General features: G+C 45.5%; 1 protein-coding gene across 1 annotated transcript; it reads right to left on the reverse strand.

Moving 5' to 3' along the window:
• Positions 1-2,772: 2,772 nt before the first annotated feature.
• On the reverse strand, positions 2,773-6,573 carry LOC119431129 (TNF receptor-associated factor 2). Its single transcript, XM_037698605.2, has one exon. The coding sequence runs from the start codon at positions 6,414-6,416 to the stop codon at positions 5,013-5,015; it is 1,404 nt and encodes a 467-aa protein (XP_037554533.1). The 5' UTR covers positions 6,417-6,573; the 3' UTR covers positions 2,773-5,012.
• Positions 6,574-20,356: the final 13,783 nt, after the last annotated feature.

Consider the following 20,356-nt stretch of genomic DNA (forward strand, 5'->3'; position numbering starts at 1 on the left):
CAAAACAGTACATTAAAATGGATTTTATCACTCTCTCTTTGGTGTAATTTGGCAACACGTTAGCATTGTTGGCTTATGGTAATTTAACGAGGTGGAGTTTCTGATCTACCAGAGCAAAACATAAGAGGCACAACAGCTGCATCAAATGACAGCCTGAAAGCCTAAACATGTGGGAACGCACTAACGCAGCACCGAGTGCTTCTAAACATCAGCTGCACCGTGGTCACTAGGATCAATAAACTGTCCTGTTGGTGTAAATTAGGATGACCATATTACCACTTCACACTCATCTTTCCCAAATATGGAGCAACTGCCTGTGTTCTCCTTACTATTTACCGCGGAATATTTAAACAGTTTTCACTAATTATCATCCGTGCCTGTTGCAACCAAGCGTATCTCAACGTGAAGTACGGCAGTGACGTCAAAATAATTTCTCTTCTAATTTTTTTTAGCTGTCACAACGTGTTTGTGTTACAAGCTGCTGTAGCAACACCGCCCTTTGCTAGGTCTTGGCTTCCCAATCACAAAATGTTTGTTGCTGCTGAATCACCGAGTCACCTCTTCTTTATTCTTCTCAGGCCAACTTGTTCATTCAAGAGGACACTAAAAAGAAAAATGACCCGAGCTGTATTAGAAAAATTGGCGGTGCATCCAGCCTTTAGCAATGATTGTCGTTTTATGCTATATTAGCATCAAAATTGCTAAGTCGCTTAAGGTTAGTGGGCAATTGTTGATATTTTAATGCGTTTGCATTCTTAGAGTACTTCACACATTTTCCGGGGGCTATATCTGTGCACGTATGTTGTACAGCGTTCGAAACCAACCATCGGACCAACTTGGGTCACTGAGTGCTATGTGGCAATGTGTACATACATCCCACTCTTGAACGAACCTCTTTCATGCCAAGATGGGTCGCTGCAGACGCAGGACTAGGTAGGCACCGCTGTTCGAATAAACACTTTGACGCCAACTTGGAGGTCTGTGCTGGTCTTCAACGAACCTCTCTGATGCCAACTTGGATCACTGGGCATATGCTAGTAGGTATGTGCCGCTTTTCAATGAATGTTTTCGACGCCAACTTGGCTAATTAGGTTTTTGACACCAACTTGGGTAACGGCAAAGCATGTCCAGAAAGAAGCGCGAGAGAGGAGTCCGGTTGCCGCATGGCACGTTTCTAAGCGTTCGCATGCCGAGATGTCTGCCCGAGATGTGTGTCTGAGATGTCTTCATTGAAGACCAGCACATACCCAGTGCTCCAAGTCAGCTTCAAAGATCTTCTTTGAACAAGGGTACCCATGCACAGATATAGCCCCCACATCTACTGTGACCCATCTTGGCATGAAGGAGGTTCGTTGAAGAGTGGGATGTATGTACACATTCCCACACACTCCGTGACTCAAGTCGGTCCAATGGTCGGCTTCGAACCCTGCTCCCTCAGCACAGCAGCCCCAAAGCACTACCCATTCGATCCCAAACTACCCAGTCACCCAGGTAGGTGGGAAAATGGTTACATAAAAACATAGATACAAGCATAGATACAACCACAGATACAAATAAACATAGATAGACACTTGGCCCTTGGAAAGCGCATAAGTACCCTTAGAATGCGAATGCATTAAAATGCCTCTCTTACTGCAAGAGGAGGCTAGGTAGGCCACAAAGAATGCTAGAACGAAAAACTTCTGGCAACATCAACATGGACTCCACTAGCTTGTCGCGATGCCCTGGATTATGATGCCGTCTGCTTGCACCTAGTTAATTTTTATCGGTCAAGATATATATATATTGCATTCCATAAGAGTTGTTTCAAGAACTTTTACTCTGCCACAACAGCACAAATACGGAAAAAAAGTGTTTCGAAATTTGCCATGTCACATTGACGTACCAGCATACTGGGGTGTCAGCGCACGAAAAATTAAACTTAACCTTTATTTTTTTCTTCTAATAATCAACCTGTTACCACGAAATTAACTAAAATACAGTTCTGAGTGAACACTTCAGTTTAAGCTGGTTTGTGTCAACTGCAGCAATTTAAGCAATGTGGAGCAGTTTATATGGCCATCGTGTTATAATGTGCAGTGAAACATTCTACTTGATGCCATCAGAAGGGGACTTCCACGATTGTGTACAATGCCTAGTGTTTACAAAATGTCACCAGGTTGTCCAAAGAGAAATATTGTGTCTTTTGCTCAAGTTTATTCGAGTCGACTTTCAGACATGGTCACCAATTACATACCCTGAAAGAGGCCTTATAAGTGGAAGCAACTGCCAGCCTAAAATGCCAGGCTGAACTCACTTGTTCCAACATCATCCCCACCATTGTAAGAGAACCATTTTTTCCTTTCACACAGAATGGCAACAGAAACAGTACACTTGGCCTGACATTCCGGGCCCGTCACTGACCTTGGGTTTCTCTGTTCTTTGACTGCGACAAGACATTGTTCCGTACAGATGGTTGCTTGCTTCTGGTCATTAACTGCACAGGCCTTTCACTGCAGCTGAAAAGGTTGAAATTATTCAAGAAATAATCTTAAAACCTAATAGCAGCTGTTTGTTTCAAACAGCAACTCAGATATGTCAACATTTCAATAGCCGTTCACAAGGTCCCAGTATTTAAACACTACCCACTACTACGACGTGTTTATAAATTGGCAGCTCTTCCAAGGTTTCATTTAGTGTCAATTGCGCCAATTGTTAATATTTCATTCGAAGTTAGATTCGTTTTTATGCAGAGAGCTTCTGTTTTTTCATACTAGACAATTGCGAGACAAGTGTATTCCATGTGCTTTTATTTGGCCTCATCAAACAAAGCAGCCCTGTTGTAGCACTTCCAATTCACAGGTGCAATCTAATAGACAAATGAAAAAGAAAGTTTCAGTGATCCTTGATCACCACAGTGCTTATGGTTCAAAGCAAATAAACGAACATGGCACACAGACAACAAACAAATCACTAGATGCACCATACTGGTGAAAGCAAAAAGAAATAAGGAAAAGAGATTCGTCTGCATGATTTGAAATTCTGCACAAAAATAAAGTTTTACAAAGGTAAGACAGCAACACCAGCTCATGGCGTACCCTCGGTAGATCACTTTCGGGTGTCATTTCACTTTTGCACAATGTAACAAGCAGCACAACACCTATCTGAAAAAACAGGAATCCTTCTGGCTGCAGGTTTTTTCAATGAATGCAAATTGAAAGTGATACCTTCGAAAATGCGATGTATTGATTTGGACAACTTGGTACGAATTTGTAGTATTCTAAGTGTGAAACACGGGAGAACTTTCCTGTCCTGTCTGGCACTATTAGCACACTTCGAAAGTGATCAACTGGGAATACAACCCCCGACATTTGCTTCAACACAGAATGCGTAGCTGGTGTCTAAATTACCCTGAGCTGCTTTTGGGTCCCTTGTGCAGTGAAAACACACGGAAAGTAGAATGAAAAGGATGGAAAACAAGTGCGTGAGAGGATGCAACATGCAGCTTGGCATTGTCATGGTTGCACGCGTCAAGAAGTGCTTCACAAATTCATGCTTGGTCAAAACGCTGGAACTGGCGTGCATGGCCTCTGCAATTAGAGGTGTTCTCATCTGCATCACGCAATACAGCACAATCTCAGGGGCCACAGTTTCGGGTATAGTGATGTCGCCCATCCCTCTCTGCCAGAGAAGCAAGACATCTTGTTCATGCGCCAAAACATGGTGAAAGTTCATTTTGCTGCATAAAATTTTGAGCATCAAAGATGACGACAGCACGAACAAACGCTGAAACAACAGTTGGCATTTGCACAACAAGGCACCAAGGCTGGCGCCAGAAACTCCCAAGACATCAGTGACGCTTGGTGATGTCATGGGCCAGCGTCACCTTAGCTGTCACGGGATATTGTAAAGGTTGATCAATTAGGTTGGTGCAACAAATGCACAAGCCCACAATTATGCCGATTTATTCAATGTAATCATTCTATTGTGTTTTTAATTTCCCATATAGGCAGGATAACGAAAAGCAAGACACGATGGTGGCATCAATTAGCCCGATTACTCCACTGAAGGGTGCCTATTTTGACATACAGCAAGCAAACCACAAAGATCCAATGACCAAACATAAGCTCATGTTTTCATAACCAGAAAGTGGTGCACCTTATTCAAAACCCCACAGCAAAAACCCATGGAAGTGCAAACTTTCAACTTGTGCATCAATCCAGAAGTGCTCACAACCTCCAAAATGCTGGCATGTATAAAAGAAGGCTTGCATATGATGTCACTTCCACCATTTTGGCGAGGCACTCAGCCTCTGCTGCACTGGCGAAGAACAGCAGGCAAGATTAGTTCGTGCAAGTGTTTTGCCAGAAAGACTGCAGTGACATCAGTGCAAGCCATCTATTCAATAAAGCCTGCAACCTTGTTCAAGCACCAAATCAAGCGCACAGCAGAATTAGTCTAGCAGTGGAACTTCGTCTTGCAAAACCTGCCTGTAGAACCACCACTGCACATGAGGTGGTGGTGACACACATAAAACGATCGATGAAAGGAACATCTTGAATGATGTAAGCATGCAGATAATCACAATGCTTGTACCACATGTTTACAAGTCAGGCTATCATCACAGACAGACTGTCAGCTAGGAAACAAATAATGGAACATTAAAAGAGAGAAAATAAAGCTTCTGAACTAGCAGTGCCTGCCTGCTGCATAATTTCTACATCAATTCATCTGCTTTGGTGAAACGGTCTGGCGTGTCATTGCTTTCGATGGCAAAGATACAGCAAGTAAAACTGTTAGCAATTCACTCAACATTAGATGCCAGATTCATGCATTTTTAGGCAGCTAAATAAAGCAATATGACACTCTTGATATGTGACCGACGACCAGGCAACAACAACAACCAACAACAAAAAAAAAGATGGACATGTGCTAAAAAGGTTTCGTCGCTGCTCTCGAGAAAAGAGTCCAAAGGCTGGAAGCAAGTCAGTCGTATCCCGACAAGTCTTGCTTCGCGAAATGCAACGAGCACTTCACTCGACAACGAAGCGCACCCTGAATTCGTTGTTCTTGACAAACCCGCTCTGCAGCATTTGCGCGACCGACAGACACCTGTCAAGGCCGATGCAGTCGTTATCCTTCTTCTTGGGCCGCTTCAGAACTGTGTTGGCTGCGTTCTGCTTTTCCTCGACGTTCATCTGGGCAAACACGTCGTAGCTTACGTCTCTGGGGCGCTGCTTGTGGTGGAGGATCACGAAGGAGCACTTGCGGTTGAACGGCCACTCCAGCGAGGCGTCGTTGGGACCCCTCATGATCCTCATGTAGAGGCCGAGGTGAAGGGATGAGTCCCCCAGGTCCTGGAACTTGCCTTCAAGCCTCATCTTGTACCCGTTCTCACCCACGGTGAGCACGTCGCTCGTGAAGACCTGCAGGGGCGCATTACGGTACTTGCGGAAGGGCTTGATTACCCAGACATAAGTGAAAAAGGCCTTTGGTTCCACGCTGGGCTGCGCTTCGGCTGCATCTGATGAAGTCGTTGACTCGACCACAGCCTCGGGCTCACCGTTGAGGCCGTTAGTGTGAGGCTCGGACGGCGACTGATCTCGCGAGTGGGTCGGGGAATCTGCCACCGCGGCGTCACCGTTGGCTACTGGCGTAGCGTTCTCTTCGGACGGAGACGCCGAAGACGTCGAGACGACGTCGGGCTGCCGCCGTTCTCCGGCGGCCTGTGCCGTAGTGTTTACCGCTGTGGTGGTGTCCGGCCGTGAATGATTTGCCGTCCCTGCAACTTCGTTGGTCAAAGCCGGCGGCTGCGAGGCAACGCTAATCCGTTGGCGCAGCATTTCTTCGAGGTGATTCGTCCTCGTCAGGAAGACGTTCTCCAGGTTCTCGATCTTGCTCAGCAGCGTGGACAGAGAGCCGTCGGCGTCGGAGCCGCCGCTAGCCGACGTGGACGACGTCGGCGCCTGGTTCGTGGCCAGGACGTCCGACTTGCAGCCGCCCCGCAAGTGAGCCAAGACGTTCATTCTGGCGACGGGGTTCTTGCACGAGCGGCAGTGGACGAGGTGGTGGCAGCACTCCGAGTAGTAATGCTCGACCATGTCGGACACGGGACCCACGTAGTTGCATCCGTTCGCTTTGTTGAGGCAGTAGGACTTGCAGCCAGTGACGTACGCCTGTGATGACGAGTCGCGGCTCACGCGGCCTTCTTCGAAGCTCCCCTTGTCGAAAGGGCAGACGACGACGGGAGAATTCAACATCAGTTCGTTCATGCAGGTGGTGCAAAAAACGTGGCCGCACTCGAGGCTGAATATCATGTCGGGAACGACGCCACAGATACTGCAGATGCGGTAGACGGGCATGGGTAGCAGGAACTCGATATTCTTCCAGTCTATTTTGGCCGAAAAGCCGACGCACGTGTACCGATGGGTCGCCATAACGTTGTTGTGTGGGCCGACGAGCGATATCACAGGGTGACAGAGCCTCCAGAGTTAACTGCGGGTTACCAACGTCGCGCACGCTCGTTGAGCTCGCTTTGTTGCGTTTGATTTCGGGTTGTTTTCACGGACGCACTCCTTTCACTAATTTCAGGTCGGGTACGCTTTTCTATATTAATGACGTCAGGCTCTGTATTTCATAGGTAAAGAAAGTGCGTTCCATTTTACTATAGCCGATAAAAAATAACATAAATACAGACAATACAGCGCGCTAACGTGTTCGATTATACTGCAAATTGCTAATCGTGTGAAGGCCACCTGGAAGTGAAAACCTATATTTGTACTTATTTATACTGTATCATGAAACAAAGAACTTACTACCGAAAAAAATCTACCAAAATTAATTGTGTAACATTGTGGCTGACATATTAGGGCACTTTTGTTTGGCATTAGTACTCTAGCATAAACAACCACCGCTGTGTTATCACCCTAGTGGCAAATTCGTATTGGGTTTTGAGAGCACTGTCAAAACACTGTCATAGTCGTGTAAAACGGGAGTTGCACCGAGAGAGGACTTTATTAGTATTACCCCCACTTTATTATGTTGCGGGAGTTACTTATTGCCACGATTAAGTTCAGTTACCTTGTTAAACTACCCTTCATGCTTCGTAGGCGTGCTCGGAAACAATCCAATGACTAATGAACGTAATGTGCTAAATATTACCCTCTAAGTTCAATGTGGTTGAAAATAAAGCCATTACTGTGCATGTCCTCAGAAGTTTTGGTTCCTAAAGCATAACCTCCGAAGTAAGGTGTTTCGTGTCATAGCAACAGTGGAACGTCTCAGTCTCAGAGGCCACACAAAATTTTGGCACATGAATGGATTCGTTCCTACGGTACTAATTACTATTAACTAAGTTTTATTATGCTCAACAAAAACATAATACTTGCGTGTCGCTTGAAGACCTATTTACTACTGTGCAGAAACCAAAGCCCAACGATTGTTGCTATATTACACATGCTCCTACAACACGGTGTAAGAAGAACAGGTGCTCCGACGAGGCGGGGTCCGCAGGTGAGATTGGTGGTGTTTCACGTCTGTACCGCTGCACGGCTGCACACGTTAGGAGGCTGGAAAAGCGGGAAATTCGAACGTGTAATTGTAACTGTATGCAAAGCGCGCCGAAAGAAAAAAATATATATTTTTTACTGTTTCTGCCTTCCACTATAATTATTAAAATCCCTCAAGCGCCGAAACAAACGATAATTACTCCGACAGGTCACGACAGCGCACGGCGTGTGTCGATCTTTGGAAGCGATCGCCGACAAGCGGCGCGTGCAGACGATAAGCTTAAGTAGTTAAGAAATGTTTACTTCAAAATTGAGCAATCTAACATCGTCGTTCTTGGTAAGCGCTTAAAATTCATACAAAGAGTCTGAATCTCAAGAGAGGGAAGGGAAGAGCGGCGACGATGCCTGGTGGAGACGGATTGTAGGCAAGAAGTGATTCGCAGCAAACTGCAACAGCGGGTCTTTCATGTGCAAAGACAGTTTCCACGCTCAGTGAAAAGAGCCGACTGCATGGCTCGTAGGATATGCTCTCGAACGTGCAGACCAAGTCCTGAGACCAGGGGAGTACGGGTGCGAGAAGCACTTTCTTTCGCCTTTATTTTCAACAGACCTAATATAGAGCCTAATACAGACCTAATACAGAGAGGGGCAGAGGCTAAAGGCTTAAAATGCCTGACAAAGGCCTCTGACCCTTTACAGTTTGGGGAGCGGTTTTAGGCAAAGATGACAGTCACGCTTCCATCACAAAAAATGCAGAAAAAAATAGCACAGAACATAACCATTTTACGCTTTTATAAAAACAGTATCAATGTATATGCATGTCTATATTACTGACATACTGTATGCGGTACATACTATATACATTAAACATACATTACACGTGCTTGTTTTTTTTTTATTACGCAACTATATTCATACAACATATGATTATGTTTGTATACAGACATACATGTTGCACGCGTTCGTATATTTACACACACCAAAAAAATCAAAAGTAAGTAGATAAAGAACCACATAGCAAACATTATTGCTGAGAGTATTTTAATTGAGAAGTTATTATTAAATGTTTTATGTTATTTTTGAAAATATTTACAGTGGTACTGAAATTCAATTTTTCTTCGATCTTATTTAATACATCAGCTACCTGATATTCCATTTTCTGTCTTCCGTATTCAGTTCGTATTTTGGGAGTGCGTCGTTTTTGGAATCTTAAACAATAGCTAGGAATTATTTCATCTTTTGTGTAGAGTTTGTATTTGTGTATTAGTTGCAATAGCTTGAAATAATATAACTGGTCTGCCCGCAGTTTGCCATGTGTTATAAATAAGGGAGCCGTTCTTAAATCTTGCACTTTCCCATAATAATTTTCAAAAGACCGTAAAATCCTTTTTTTTTTTTTTGAAGTATAACAAGCTTGTTGTAATTTGTTTTTGTAGTGGTACCCCAGACAAGTAAACCATATGTAAGTTTGGAATAGAAAAGAGAATAATAAAGAGTTCGCTTTAGCCAAAGTGGTATAAGGTGGGTTATCCTGTACAAACATCCAACGGTACGTGCTAAATCTGAAATTAGGTAATTTATATGTGTAGTCCAACTTAGTTTGTCTTGAAACCACACCCCGAGAAATTTTTGTTCTTCAACATGTTTAATTAGGCTTTCTTCAAATTTTAGCATTACGTTTCTGTACAATGGCTTGCTGGTAGGTCGAAATATCATGTATGTAGTTTTGGAGGCATTTAATGTCAACTTGTTCTGTTTTAGCCATCTGGATAGATGAAAAAAAAAAAAAATATGCATTGGCATCGCGTTCAACTGTTACAAGGTTATGGGAGGAAAAAAATATATTTGTGTCATCTGCCTACATGATGACGTCAGAGGTACCAGGGATAGAAACAATATCATTTATAAAGATGATAATACGCCCTGTGTGCGTGTGTGCGCGTGTGTGTGCGTGCGTGCGTGCGTGTGTGTGTGTGTGTGTGTGTGTGCGCGTGCGTGTGTGTGTGCGTGCGTGCGTGCGTGTGTGTGTGTGCGTGCGTGTGTGCGTGCGTGCGTGCGTGTGTGTGTGTGTGTGTGTGTGTGTGTGTGTGTGTGTGTGTGTGTGTGTGTGTGTGTGTGTGTGTGTGTGTGTGCGTGTGTGTGTGTGTGTGTGTGTGTGTGTGTTGTGTGTGTGTGTGTGTGTGTGTGTGTGTGTGTGTGTGTGTGTGTGTGTGTGTGTGTGTGTGTGTGTGTGTGTGTGTGTGTGTGTGTGTGTGTGTGTGTGTGTGTGTGTGTGGCCGGGCCAGGACTCGTTAAGGGTCTCGGTCGAGCTTCGAGCATACGCGGGCGTTCTGCATAGATTCAAGGCCTTATGTGGGAAGCTGAAGTGACAATTAAGTTTGAAAAACTGGTTCCTAATTATCTTACCAAACATATTAATAACAATAGGTTTAAGTCGTTTTTTTTACTACGAAAAGAAACTTCGTTCCCGCGAAAGAAAAAATACTGAAAGCCGCTCTTGACACATATGATCTGACCGTTACCGCTTTTGCGGTATTACCGCTTTATGTATATAATTTTCTTTAAAAGAGAATAGCTTTCTTTGACTTTTTCGCCCGATTTCGTGGTCGGTGGTTAATGTTCGTACTTTCACCGCCGGCACAGACTCGTCGATGTAAAGGGCGCGTGGTGTCGCAGTTCGGCGACGAACGCCAAAAGTAAATATATGTAATATTAAAAAGAAATTGACACATGGAACATATAATTTTAAACAGAGTAGATAACTTCTTAGAGGATAATAACGTATACCCAGATACAATGATAGGATTTCGCAAAAACATTTCGACATAAGATGCAATGCTAGCTTCAACTTAAGCATCAGATAATCGACTATGAAACGCGCTCTACCAGAGCCATCTTGGGCCTTGATCTTAAAAAGGCTTTTGATAATGCAAACCATGCAACCATATTGGAAAACATCGAGCGATTAGGACTAGGGCAACGGACGTATAACTATATCAAGAGCTTCCTATCAGATAGGAAAGCAGTCTTCTCCGTCGGAGGACTCACGTCACACGAGATCGACATCGGGAGGGCCGGCACGCCGCAAGGCTCTGTCATCTCCCCGATGCTGTTCAATCTCGTCTTGATGGGACTCCACGAAAAACTAAATCACATAGAGTCCCTCAATCACACAATATACGCGGACGATATTACTATCTGGGTCTGTGATGGTAGCGACGGATCAATAGAACAACGACTCCAGACAGCAATAAACACAGTAGAGGAACGCCTCGTAGGAACAGGCCTCACATGCTCTGCAGAGAAGTCCGAACTTCTCTTATACCGCCCCACACTTAGGGGCAGGCCTCCCAAAGGATACGACGGAAACGAGGCTCATGAGGAAATCAAGTTACACACCAAGAACGGGCGGAATATCCCAATAGTCAATCAGCTCAAGGTACTGGGTCTAATAATCGAGAACAAAGGTACAAACGGGGAAACCATAAGGAAGTTAGACACAAAGGTAACGACACCATGCGATTAATCAAACGAATTACTAACAAGCACCAGGGTATGAAGGAAGAAAGTATCATACGGCTCATACAATCATTCATAATCAGTCAGATCACATACATAGCAGCCTTCCACAATTGGTTTGCAGCTGAAAAGACCAAAATTAACAACCTCATAAAAAAGGCATACAAACTAGCACTAGGGATTCCAATCAGTACGAGCACAGATCTCTTCCTAAAGTTAGGACTCCACAACACACTGGACGAACTCATAGAAGCGCAACAAACATCCCAGGTGGAACGACTAACCAAAACCAAAACAGGACGGCATATACTACGCAAGCTAGGAATGAATTACCACAATCAATACGGGGAAAAGAGGACGATAACGAGAGAAATTCGCGACAAACTGCTAGTAACAAATATACCCAAGAACATGCATCCCGTTTACAACAAGGGCAGACGCACGAGTAGAGCAGAGAAAATGATCCGAAGCTATGGCTCAGACGACAGAGCAGCCTTCGTAGACGCGGCTGAATACCCACATAGAAATATCTACGTGGCAGTAGTCGCAGATCACACCCAAAAGCCCCTTACAAGCGTGTCAGTTAATACCAAACATTCCGAGACAGCATAAGAGGTAGCCATTGCACTAGCATGGTCTCCACAAACGCTCAATACATAATTAGCGATTCTCAGGCAGCCATTAAAAACTATGCTAAGGGTAGGATCTCTCCTGAGGCGTGGCGCATCATCATAGTCAACAAAGCAAAATTCTCTAACGCAGAGAAGAACGGCAGGCAATTGCTCTGGTTCCCAGCACATACGACTCCAGGCATTCACGCGATCAACCCCAACGAGGTATAGCACACCGCGAAGCTCGAGGTCTTACTCGCCGAGCTGAGCAAGGAGTGACTTCTATCGGTCAGGGGAACGCGGAGGAGGAGATCTGGAGAGAAAAAGACAGATTAACAAGATTTAGCGATATTACAAAATTCTATCAAAATCAGAGGCGAATATTACCACCGCCTCACACTAAACTGAACAGAACTGAGTCCGTTGCTTGGAGGCGATTACAAACAGAAACCTATGTGAGTCCCGTGCAGTTAAAGACTTTCTACCCTGAGATATACGCCAGCGATATATGCAAGCTATGCAAGTCTGCTAGAGCCACCCTTCAACACATGTTGTGGGGATGCACAATATATCAAGAAAAAGTGGCAGTCTCCCCGGAAAATCTACGGGCGCGGTGGTCGGCCACGCTGCTCAGCTCAGAACTCCAAGACCAACTTTGGGCCGTCCAGCGAGCCATGGATGCCGTGCGGGAGCAACAGCTCCCAGTGGCCATCTAGGCGGCCCCAGGCCCGGGCCTCCCAATCGCCGGATTTAAAATAAAGTTATGTCACTCACTCACTCAAGTACATTCGCTCGTGCACAGCGTGCCAACGACGCAAGCTTCCTGCTCCTCGTCCTCCTGGTCCTTTGCAATCCATTCCTTGTCCCACCCGACCATTCGACCGCGTCGGCATCGATCTCTACGGCCCTCTTCCCGGCACATCAGCTGGAAATCGCTGGATTATTGTCGCTGCCGACCACCTAACCCGTTATGCAGAAACTGCGGCACTGCAAACAGCGACAGCCCGTGACATTGCGTCCTTCCTCCTGCATCACTTCATAATGCGTCATGGGGCACCGCGGGAACTTCTGAGTGACAGAGGGCGTACGTTTCTTTCCGAAGTTCTTAACGCTCTTCTCATCGCGAGCCGTACCGTCCATCGCACCACTACAGCTTATCATCCGCAAACGAACGGCTTAACAGAGCGGTTCAGTCTTACTTTGGGCGACATGCTATCCATGTGCATGACATCGGATCATACCAACTGGGACCTCGTTTTGCCATATGTTACGTACGCCTATAACACCGCTTCACAGGTCACAACGGGATTTTCGCCATTCTTTCTCGTATATGGCTGTGAACCTACCTGTACGCTCGAGACCATTCTCCCCTACCGGCCTGACCCATCAGAGGACACACCTCTGTCTGAAGCCTCCAAGTATGCCGAGGAATGCTGTTAGCTGGCCCGTTCGTTCACGGCGGAAAACCAGAGTCTCCAAAAATTCCGTCGCGATGATGACCGACCTCCATGCACCTACCAGCCGGACTCACTAGTCCGGCTGCGCATACCTTCAACCACCCCTGGTCTATCCTCTAAACTCCTCGCTCAATACCACGGTCCCTACCGCGTCGTACAACTAACGACACCAGTCAGCTACGTCGTCGAGCCGCTAACGCCATCTACTGACTTGAAGCGTCGTGGACGCGAGACAGTGCACGTCCAGAGGCTTAAACTAGAGTGACCTAGAATGTAGGGGAGTATCCAAAGCGCCGGCTCCGGCGAGGGCCTTTTTCTGTGAACGGCCGCGCCGCGCCGCTGCTGCTGCGGACCCGTGGGCTTTTCGCGCTCGCGAAGCTCGCGGTATAGCGAGGGTCGTCTGCTACGCACTGTAGTTCTTTGCGTTCAGTTTCCACGCAAAGCACTTAAAGTCTATTTAACTTCAACAGTGTGGTACTGCATCGAGCTTACCCATCTTTGAGAGTTGTCTTTGTGCTTGGGCAGCAAGAGAATGCAAAAACTAACGTCTTATACTCATCAGTGCGGTCTAGCTCCGGTGCTATAGAGTTCAGGAACGGTAATGCGGTAACAGTGTGTGCGTAGAAACGTGCTGAATGAGCCCGCGTAAGGAAAGAACGTAAAAGAACGCATTCGCATGAGTAACGCCTAACGTGTAGCACAGTGAAAAGGTGTAAGGGAGCAAGAGAAAGATCAGAGACGACCCTAACGCCGCAAAATTGTTGGCTTAATTCGCTTCAGAGATAGCGTACACAAACAATTATTGCTGTACGCTATCTTTTCAACACAAACTTTGCCCACGAGGTAACTTAAGGTTCACCGTGAGCGAAGCTTGTTTCGAATTCAGACATTCGAAAGAAAAGCCATTCCAGTCAATAGGTAAACAAACATAAAAAATAGATAAACAAATTTATCTTTTTCTGCATTGAGATGAATAGATAACGACTACTGGCTTAGCCATTTACTCATTTGTTATGTAAATGTTATTGCTGTAATAGCCTTGTTTTATTAATTCGTGAATTTTCTCTGAAATTACAAAATGCAACTTGTTATGATATCATACTTATTGCTGAAAGTGTGATTTTTTACGTAAGCTAACAAGCATTCATGGTGCGTGACGATGTTTGTGCTTGCATTATATATTGAGTGGGATATCATCTTGAAAATTACTGTCTTTGATGCACTGCAGATATCGCTATTGATTCTACATATTCCTAAAATAGTTACCTTAAATAACAATAAAACATGAAAAGTTGATGTACTGGTGATTAGTTGCCTCTACAAGTACGTAATTATTCATCAGTAAGTATATTTGGTGTGTACGAACCGGCGAGCATACGCAATAATTATTCATAAAGTCACTTTCATGTTAACATTCGCTTAGTGTTTGCGCTCTTGCAACACAAGAAGGCGAAAGATGAGTTGCACATACATAAAGCATCACGTTCGTTTTCTGACGTTCGCTCACATTTCTGAAAAGAGGCATAGGTACAAAATGTTGCACTGTTAGCGTTTCATTTATTTTGGCTTGTCTTGTCTTTTGTCACCGTATATTTCTCGCGTAGCCTTTACCTACACGCCGTGGTAGCTTAGTGGCTTTGGTAGGATGGAATGCTAAACTCGAGTACACGGGTTTGATTCCCGGCCACGGCCGCGTACATTGCGATGGAGGCGATATGCATAAAACACCAGTGCACATAGATTTAAGTGCACGATAAAGAAACCCAGGTGGTCGAAATTACCAGAGCCCTCCACTACGGCGTCTCTCATAGCCATATTAGGATTTTTGGATGTAAAACTACAGAAATTATCATTACTATTATTACCCCTTCTTTGTGCTCTCAGTTCTTCATGACATATGGGTATGTTCGACACGTTGAGATCGAGATTGGCATTCAACACGTTCATATCGTCACACCCATAACATCAGAGTAATTTCTGGCCGAAGAACACGGGTTGGCACAACATGTAATATTATTATCGTTAATCGTGACGTGAATGCAATTATGTGAAGTTACTAATGCCATTACCCATCCGTCACCTTAGTCACACACTTGTGCCTTTGTACGCTATACCTTGGTATATATACCATGTGAACGCGACGCGCGAGTTACGCGGTTTCTATTTACTTTTGGTACCGCGGCACCGCCGACGGACACATTCCGCTTCCTAAGAGCCATTAAAGGATTTCGCCTTAATAATGAAACAGCAGAGTAGCGGGAGGCAGTCTTGTAAAACACATGGAATGCATGAAATACAGCACAGGAATGGATAGGGTGTAAAAGCGTTAGCATGAGCTAACCATAACTGCTACGTTCTCCTGGTTACCATCGCTATCTCCAGCTTATTTTCTTTTGCAGCACGTTCACGTTGCTCATTCCACGCATAACTAATTGAAGTAAGCGCGCGGAATGCGTTACTCAAACAGCTGCGTAAGCGCGGACCAAGCGATCTAGAAAGATATAGACAAAATAATCGTATTCACAGCCGGAAAACGCATTCTCTGTGCAGTGAGTCACTGCGGTATTAGCTTGCGCTGACGTGGTACTTAATATATCCCAAGTTATCGCGCTGTTGGCTAATAGCAACCAAAATATCAGGCTCGTAGCAGACACCGGCCGCCTTAGCGCGGCTTCTGCAGCGGAGAAAGCCCACGGGTCCGGTACAGCTGCGCCGCGGCGTGGGAGTTCACAAGAAAAGGTCCTCGCTCCTCCCATGCATTCGCGCGGCGCTTCGGACACTCCCAAGAATTCTAGGTCACCTACTTAAACCCTATTACGACCCCGTTGTCCTCTCCTCTTCTTGAGTCGCCAGGATGGCTCCTTCTTCTCCGGGGGGCAGTTGTAGCGAAGAAGACTGGCACACCCTATGAACGCACTATCATCATCGGCCTGCCGACGAAGATGGGCTTGCACTCTCGGTGTCTGACGCTCGACTGAGACGGTCGCGTTTCTGAGTTGTCAATAAACCACATTAAAATATATATACGTGGACTTGGTAAAAGTAGAAAGTGCGAAAAACTATCCAGAGCTGCTTGCGTCAAGGACAAGGTAGGCAAGTCTGATTTCTAATTCCTGGAAGCGAAATGTGCACTTCAAGGCTCACGGCGAACGTGCCGAATGTGTGAAGCCTGTCGGTAGGGACACGCCATGAAGGCTGACTACGTTGGATAATGTTGCCTGTGGTCCTCACTCGGCAGGCAAGTAAGATAGCTTGACTGCAACCGGGAAATGTGGCGAATATGCGCCCTAAGCGTATCGGTGGTATTGTAGTTCGTTATCAGGTGGTCTCGATACAGTACAAATGTTCCTGCTGCTGAGACGGCGCGGAAGGCCTAGGAAAACGCGTAGTGCACGTGCTTCCATGCTCTGAAATGCTCGAAGATTTGACTTGGAATTTTTAGAAAGCACAGGGAGACCAATAGCGTAGAAATCTGAGAAAAAGTTCTCGGTGCAGCAGTAGCTTGGAGCCCGCCTATGATCCCCATGTTTTTCTCGCGAAGAATTTGAACACGTGGACAATAGATGTGACCTCCTGCTTCAAGTGGGCGACCTGAGGGCTACAGGAGAGGTTCCGGTCAACAATTACACTGGAAAATTGATGCTTTCGGATGTAGGAGACAGGGTGGCCATGGATGCATACCGGATAAGCAGTCATCACTTTTCGCGTAAAAGCAACTAACGCACATTTTTCTGCCGAGATGGTTAGGCCTTGTGCGCGAAGACAGCCAGATGCCTGTGTTGCTGCCTTCTGTAGCCTTGCATGAACCTGTCGGCGAGTCACTGGTTATGCCCACACGCAAATGTCGTCGGTGTAAATTGAGACACTCGCTGTTCCGGTAGGAATTCGACCAGCCCAAGAAGTGTGGGCCATGGAACCTGAAGTTGTCGGTAGTCCTACCAGCTTCAGTACGTACATAGAAAAATCTTCGTGTCAACTAGCTTCTGGTCTATCAAAATACACACCCTCCAAGTTCAGTATTCAAGGTTGCGTCTGGGATGGCTTGGGGGGGGGGGGGGGGGGGGAAGGGGAAACGTTGTCCTTAAGCACCTTTCACGTGAAGAAAGAGTGCTTCCGATAATTGCTTCCCAGATTATTGCTACTCTTCAGATGACACTATATCGAAGACATATTGTCTTCGATATAGTGTCATCTGAACAGAGAACGGCCTCGTCGAAATCCCGCCTAGGAGTCCAGGTAAACGTTGTTTTGATCAAGGTACCATCCAAGACGCATGATGATCATATGTTCCATTAGATCGCCGACGCAGCTGGCGAGTGCTATTGGCCGATATGCTGCCAGTTCAAGCGGTGACTTTCCTGCTTTTAGCAGAGATACCAGGCCGCTGCATTTACATTCCTGTGGAACGACGCCATGCTGCCATCACCTATGAAAAACGCTGAGCATTTCTGGCCGTGTGTCTTTACCTATGTGGGGCATAGCAGGACATGTCATTCCATCGGGCTGTGGGGGAAACGAACACCCACAGAGCGCCATAGCAGCTTCGAGCGCTTTCTCCCACAGAACACCCACAGAGCGTCCATTCTTGTTTCTCGTGGAACAGGAATGCCGCATAAAACCACGCCAAGGGGTACAACTGTCGCCACGGCAATTTTCGCACAAAATCCTCCTCTGCAACGTTTTCGTCACGGCGGTTTAGATCGAGAGCAGCGACGTTAAAAGGGTAATATTGCTGGGGACATGAGCGAAGACACCGTAGGGCTCGCCGCACATGGGACTGTGGCTTCCATGGGTCCAGTGACTGGAACCCTAATCGCTGGTCCCCCGTCGGCACTCATGCCCTTCGTATAGAGCGACTTGTTTTTAAGAAGGTGTAGGTTTTCAGTCATCGTGAAAGTAGCTGTCTGTTGTAATACTCGAAATTTAGACGGTTAAAGTAATACTGTTGAGGGTTTCGAATTAGCTTTGCAATTTATTTAGGTATTACTTTCAAAATTGAGCACAGTCTGTAATACTTGGACAGTAATGAGGACAGAGAGTTTAGCCTAACGTTCATGTACTACGTGATCGAACGATAAGTTGGAGCAAAACCTATAAAAGTCGCAAAGAGCTTCACTAATTCTGCAATATGTATTCTTGAATGATTTTGAACACCCGGTCTGAGTTATAGAAAAATTCGAATGGTACATAAATGTTGTTTTTCTAGCGAGTGCATAATGTTTGGATATAATCGTGTGGTAAGACCGTTTAGACATCAAATGCACGCACAATGATTCAATTTTTTTCGTTTGAAGATATGGTAAATATTCATTGCGCATCGATATTACCTATACAATCTTTGAGAACTGATGTATTACTCGAGCTTACTGTAACCATTTCTGAGACTTTTTATAATTTCTTTGAATTCCTTCAACGCGAAGCAGGGCCAATATCGTTTTCTGCTATTTCACCGTTAAAATGACGCGTGCCTTTTACTGTTCAAATGTGCACAACCCCGTAAAACGTTGCAAAATCATGAATGCATATGCCATCATTATCATAGACGGGGCTAGATTTGATGTGGTAGCTTCCAAATATTGAATGCAATCAAGGGCTAACAATAAAAAGAGAAGTTCGATGTCTTACTATAACAGTACTTCACTAAAGGTCATATGTTATGTAAATAAGAGTATTGCTGGTTTCTATTTTTTGCAGTTTTGGTCAACTAATCAAGATATGTGGTTGTATTATGCAACTGCTCCGTGGGGCCTACATTGTTACCACGAAGTGCGCAAAAGCATTTCCACAACGCAGGTCGGTCTCGCCGGAGAGATCAAAACCCACCAGTAAGACAGGGAAACACGCGTTGTCTCTATGAAGCGTTATTTACGACTCTTTGTCTTGCAGATCTTCTGAGCCTCTGTATTGGACATTCTCAACGGACCCCCAATCCTTAAGCTTAATGTATAGGAAAACGGAAAGTGAGTAAGGTTTCCACATATTTTCATGAAAATGAATTTTCGGAAACTGATTTTGAATTATTTCTTGAGCAGGCGTTTTTTGCCGCTCCAGTGTAGCAAATATGTAGTGTATGTAGTGTATGTAGTGCAGTAGTGCAGTAGTGTAGTGCAGTAGTGCAGTAGTGCAGTAGTGCAGTAGTGCAGCAAATATGTAGTGCAGTGTATGCAGTGTATACAAATATGTATATGTGTAGCAAATATCCGCAAAGTCGGCTGCACTTTTAGACAGAAATGCATTGCTGGAAAGGCGTTTTTCCAGGGGTATTTAGGTGGTCTTATATTAAAATTTGAGGGCCCTAGCGCATTTTTTATTATTTTTATTATTTTTGCTATTGCCCCGACGCGCACGCGTGTCCAAAGCGCTATAGCAGGTGAAGTCCCAATTTGACCTGCCTAGCGTTGCATGTAGGCACCCTAACCTGCCGAGGATGCGAGCGCCATCTGGATATCATGTTCGCAAGTACCCGAGCGCGCGGCTGTAGGCCTGGTAGAAATGCTGGAAAAGGGGTCTGTATTTGAGTTTTCTCGTAGCAGGATTATGTTTTCTCGTACATTCAAATTACAATACGACGTCGAATGGTAAACAATCCGACGGCGAATCCGACGCCGAATGGGAAAGTCGTACTTTACCATTTTTCTGACGGATTTCACTGTGAGAAATTCAATTTTTGTTCACTAAAACATTGCACCACGTGGAGGTTCTGCGCGGTCGAGGTGGTTGGGGTGGTTGGGAGAAAGAGAGAGAGAGAGAGAGTTGGGAGTGATTTTCCCCGCCACCACATCGACATCGCACGTCGATGCCGGTTGCTGACACGCCGGATGTTCTGCGACAAGGGGCCTTTAAAGGGATACGGACACGAAATCTGAAAATTTTACGAAAATGCTGAAAATGAATCCTTAGTGCGCGATTATGCCGAATAGAAGTAGTCATTTAGTTCATTTTTCAGCGGATGGCTTTATTTTAGGGGCGAAGCTCCTTAGGGTGTGGGCCTGTCCCTCCTCTGTAGTATGTAGTAGTAGTAGTAGTAGTAGTCGTCGTAGTAGTAGAAGGTAGCCCCGTCTACTTTTATGGAAAAAAAATTCCGAAAGTTGTGTCCGTAGCGCGGAATCGAACCAGGGACCCCTCGCTTCCGAACGCGCGGCGCTAACCACTACGCCCCGAAGCGCACATGGACACACGCACCACGATGACAATACCCAACATTAACGAAAGACTACGCGTGTCTAACGCGTTTGTGCTAGCGCGTTACGGCCCGTGTAAGAAGCTGGTGTAAGACGCTGTG

Source organism: Dermacentor silvarum, chromosome 10 (genome assembly GCF_013339745.2).
Source record: "Dermacentor silvarum isolate Dsil-2018 chromosome 10, BIME_Dsil_1.4, whole genome shotgun sequence".
NCBI lineage: Eukaryota > Metazoa > Arthropoda > Arachnida > Ixodida > Ixodidae > Dermacentor > Dermacentor silvarum.

Coding starts and splice junctions, on each gene's coding strand:
- LOC119431129 (XM_037698605.2), bottom strand. CDS start 6,416: ATGGCGACCCATCGGTACACGTGCGTCGGCTTTTCGGCCAAAATAGAC.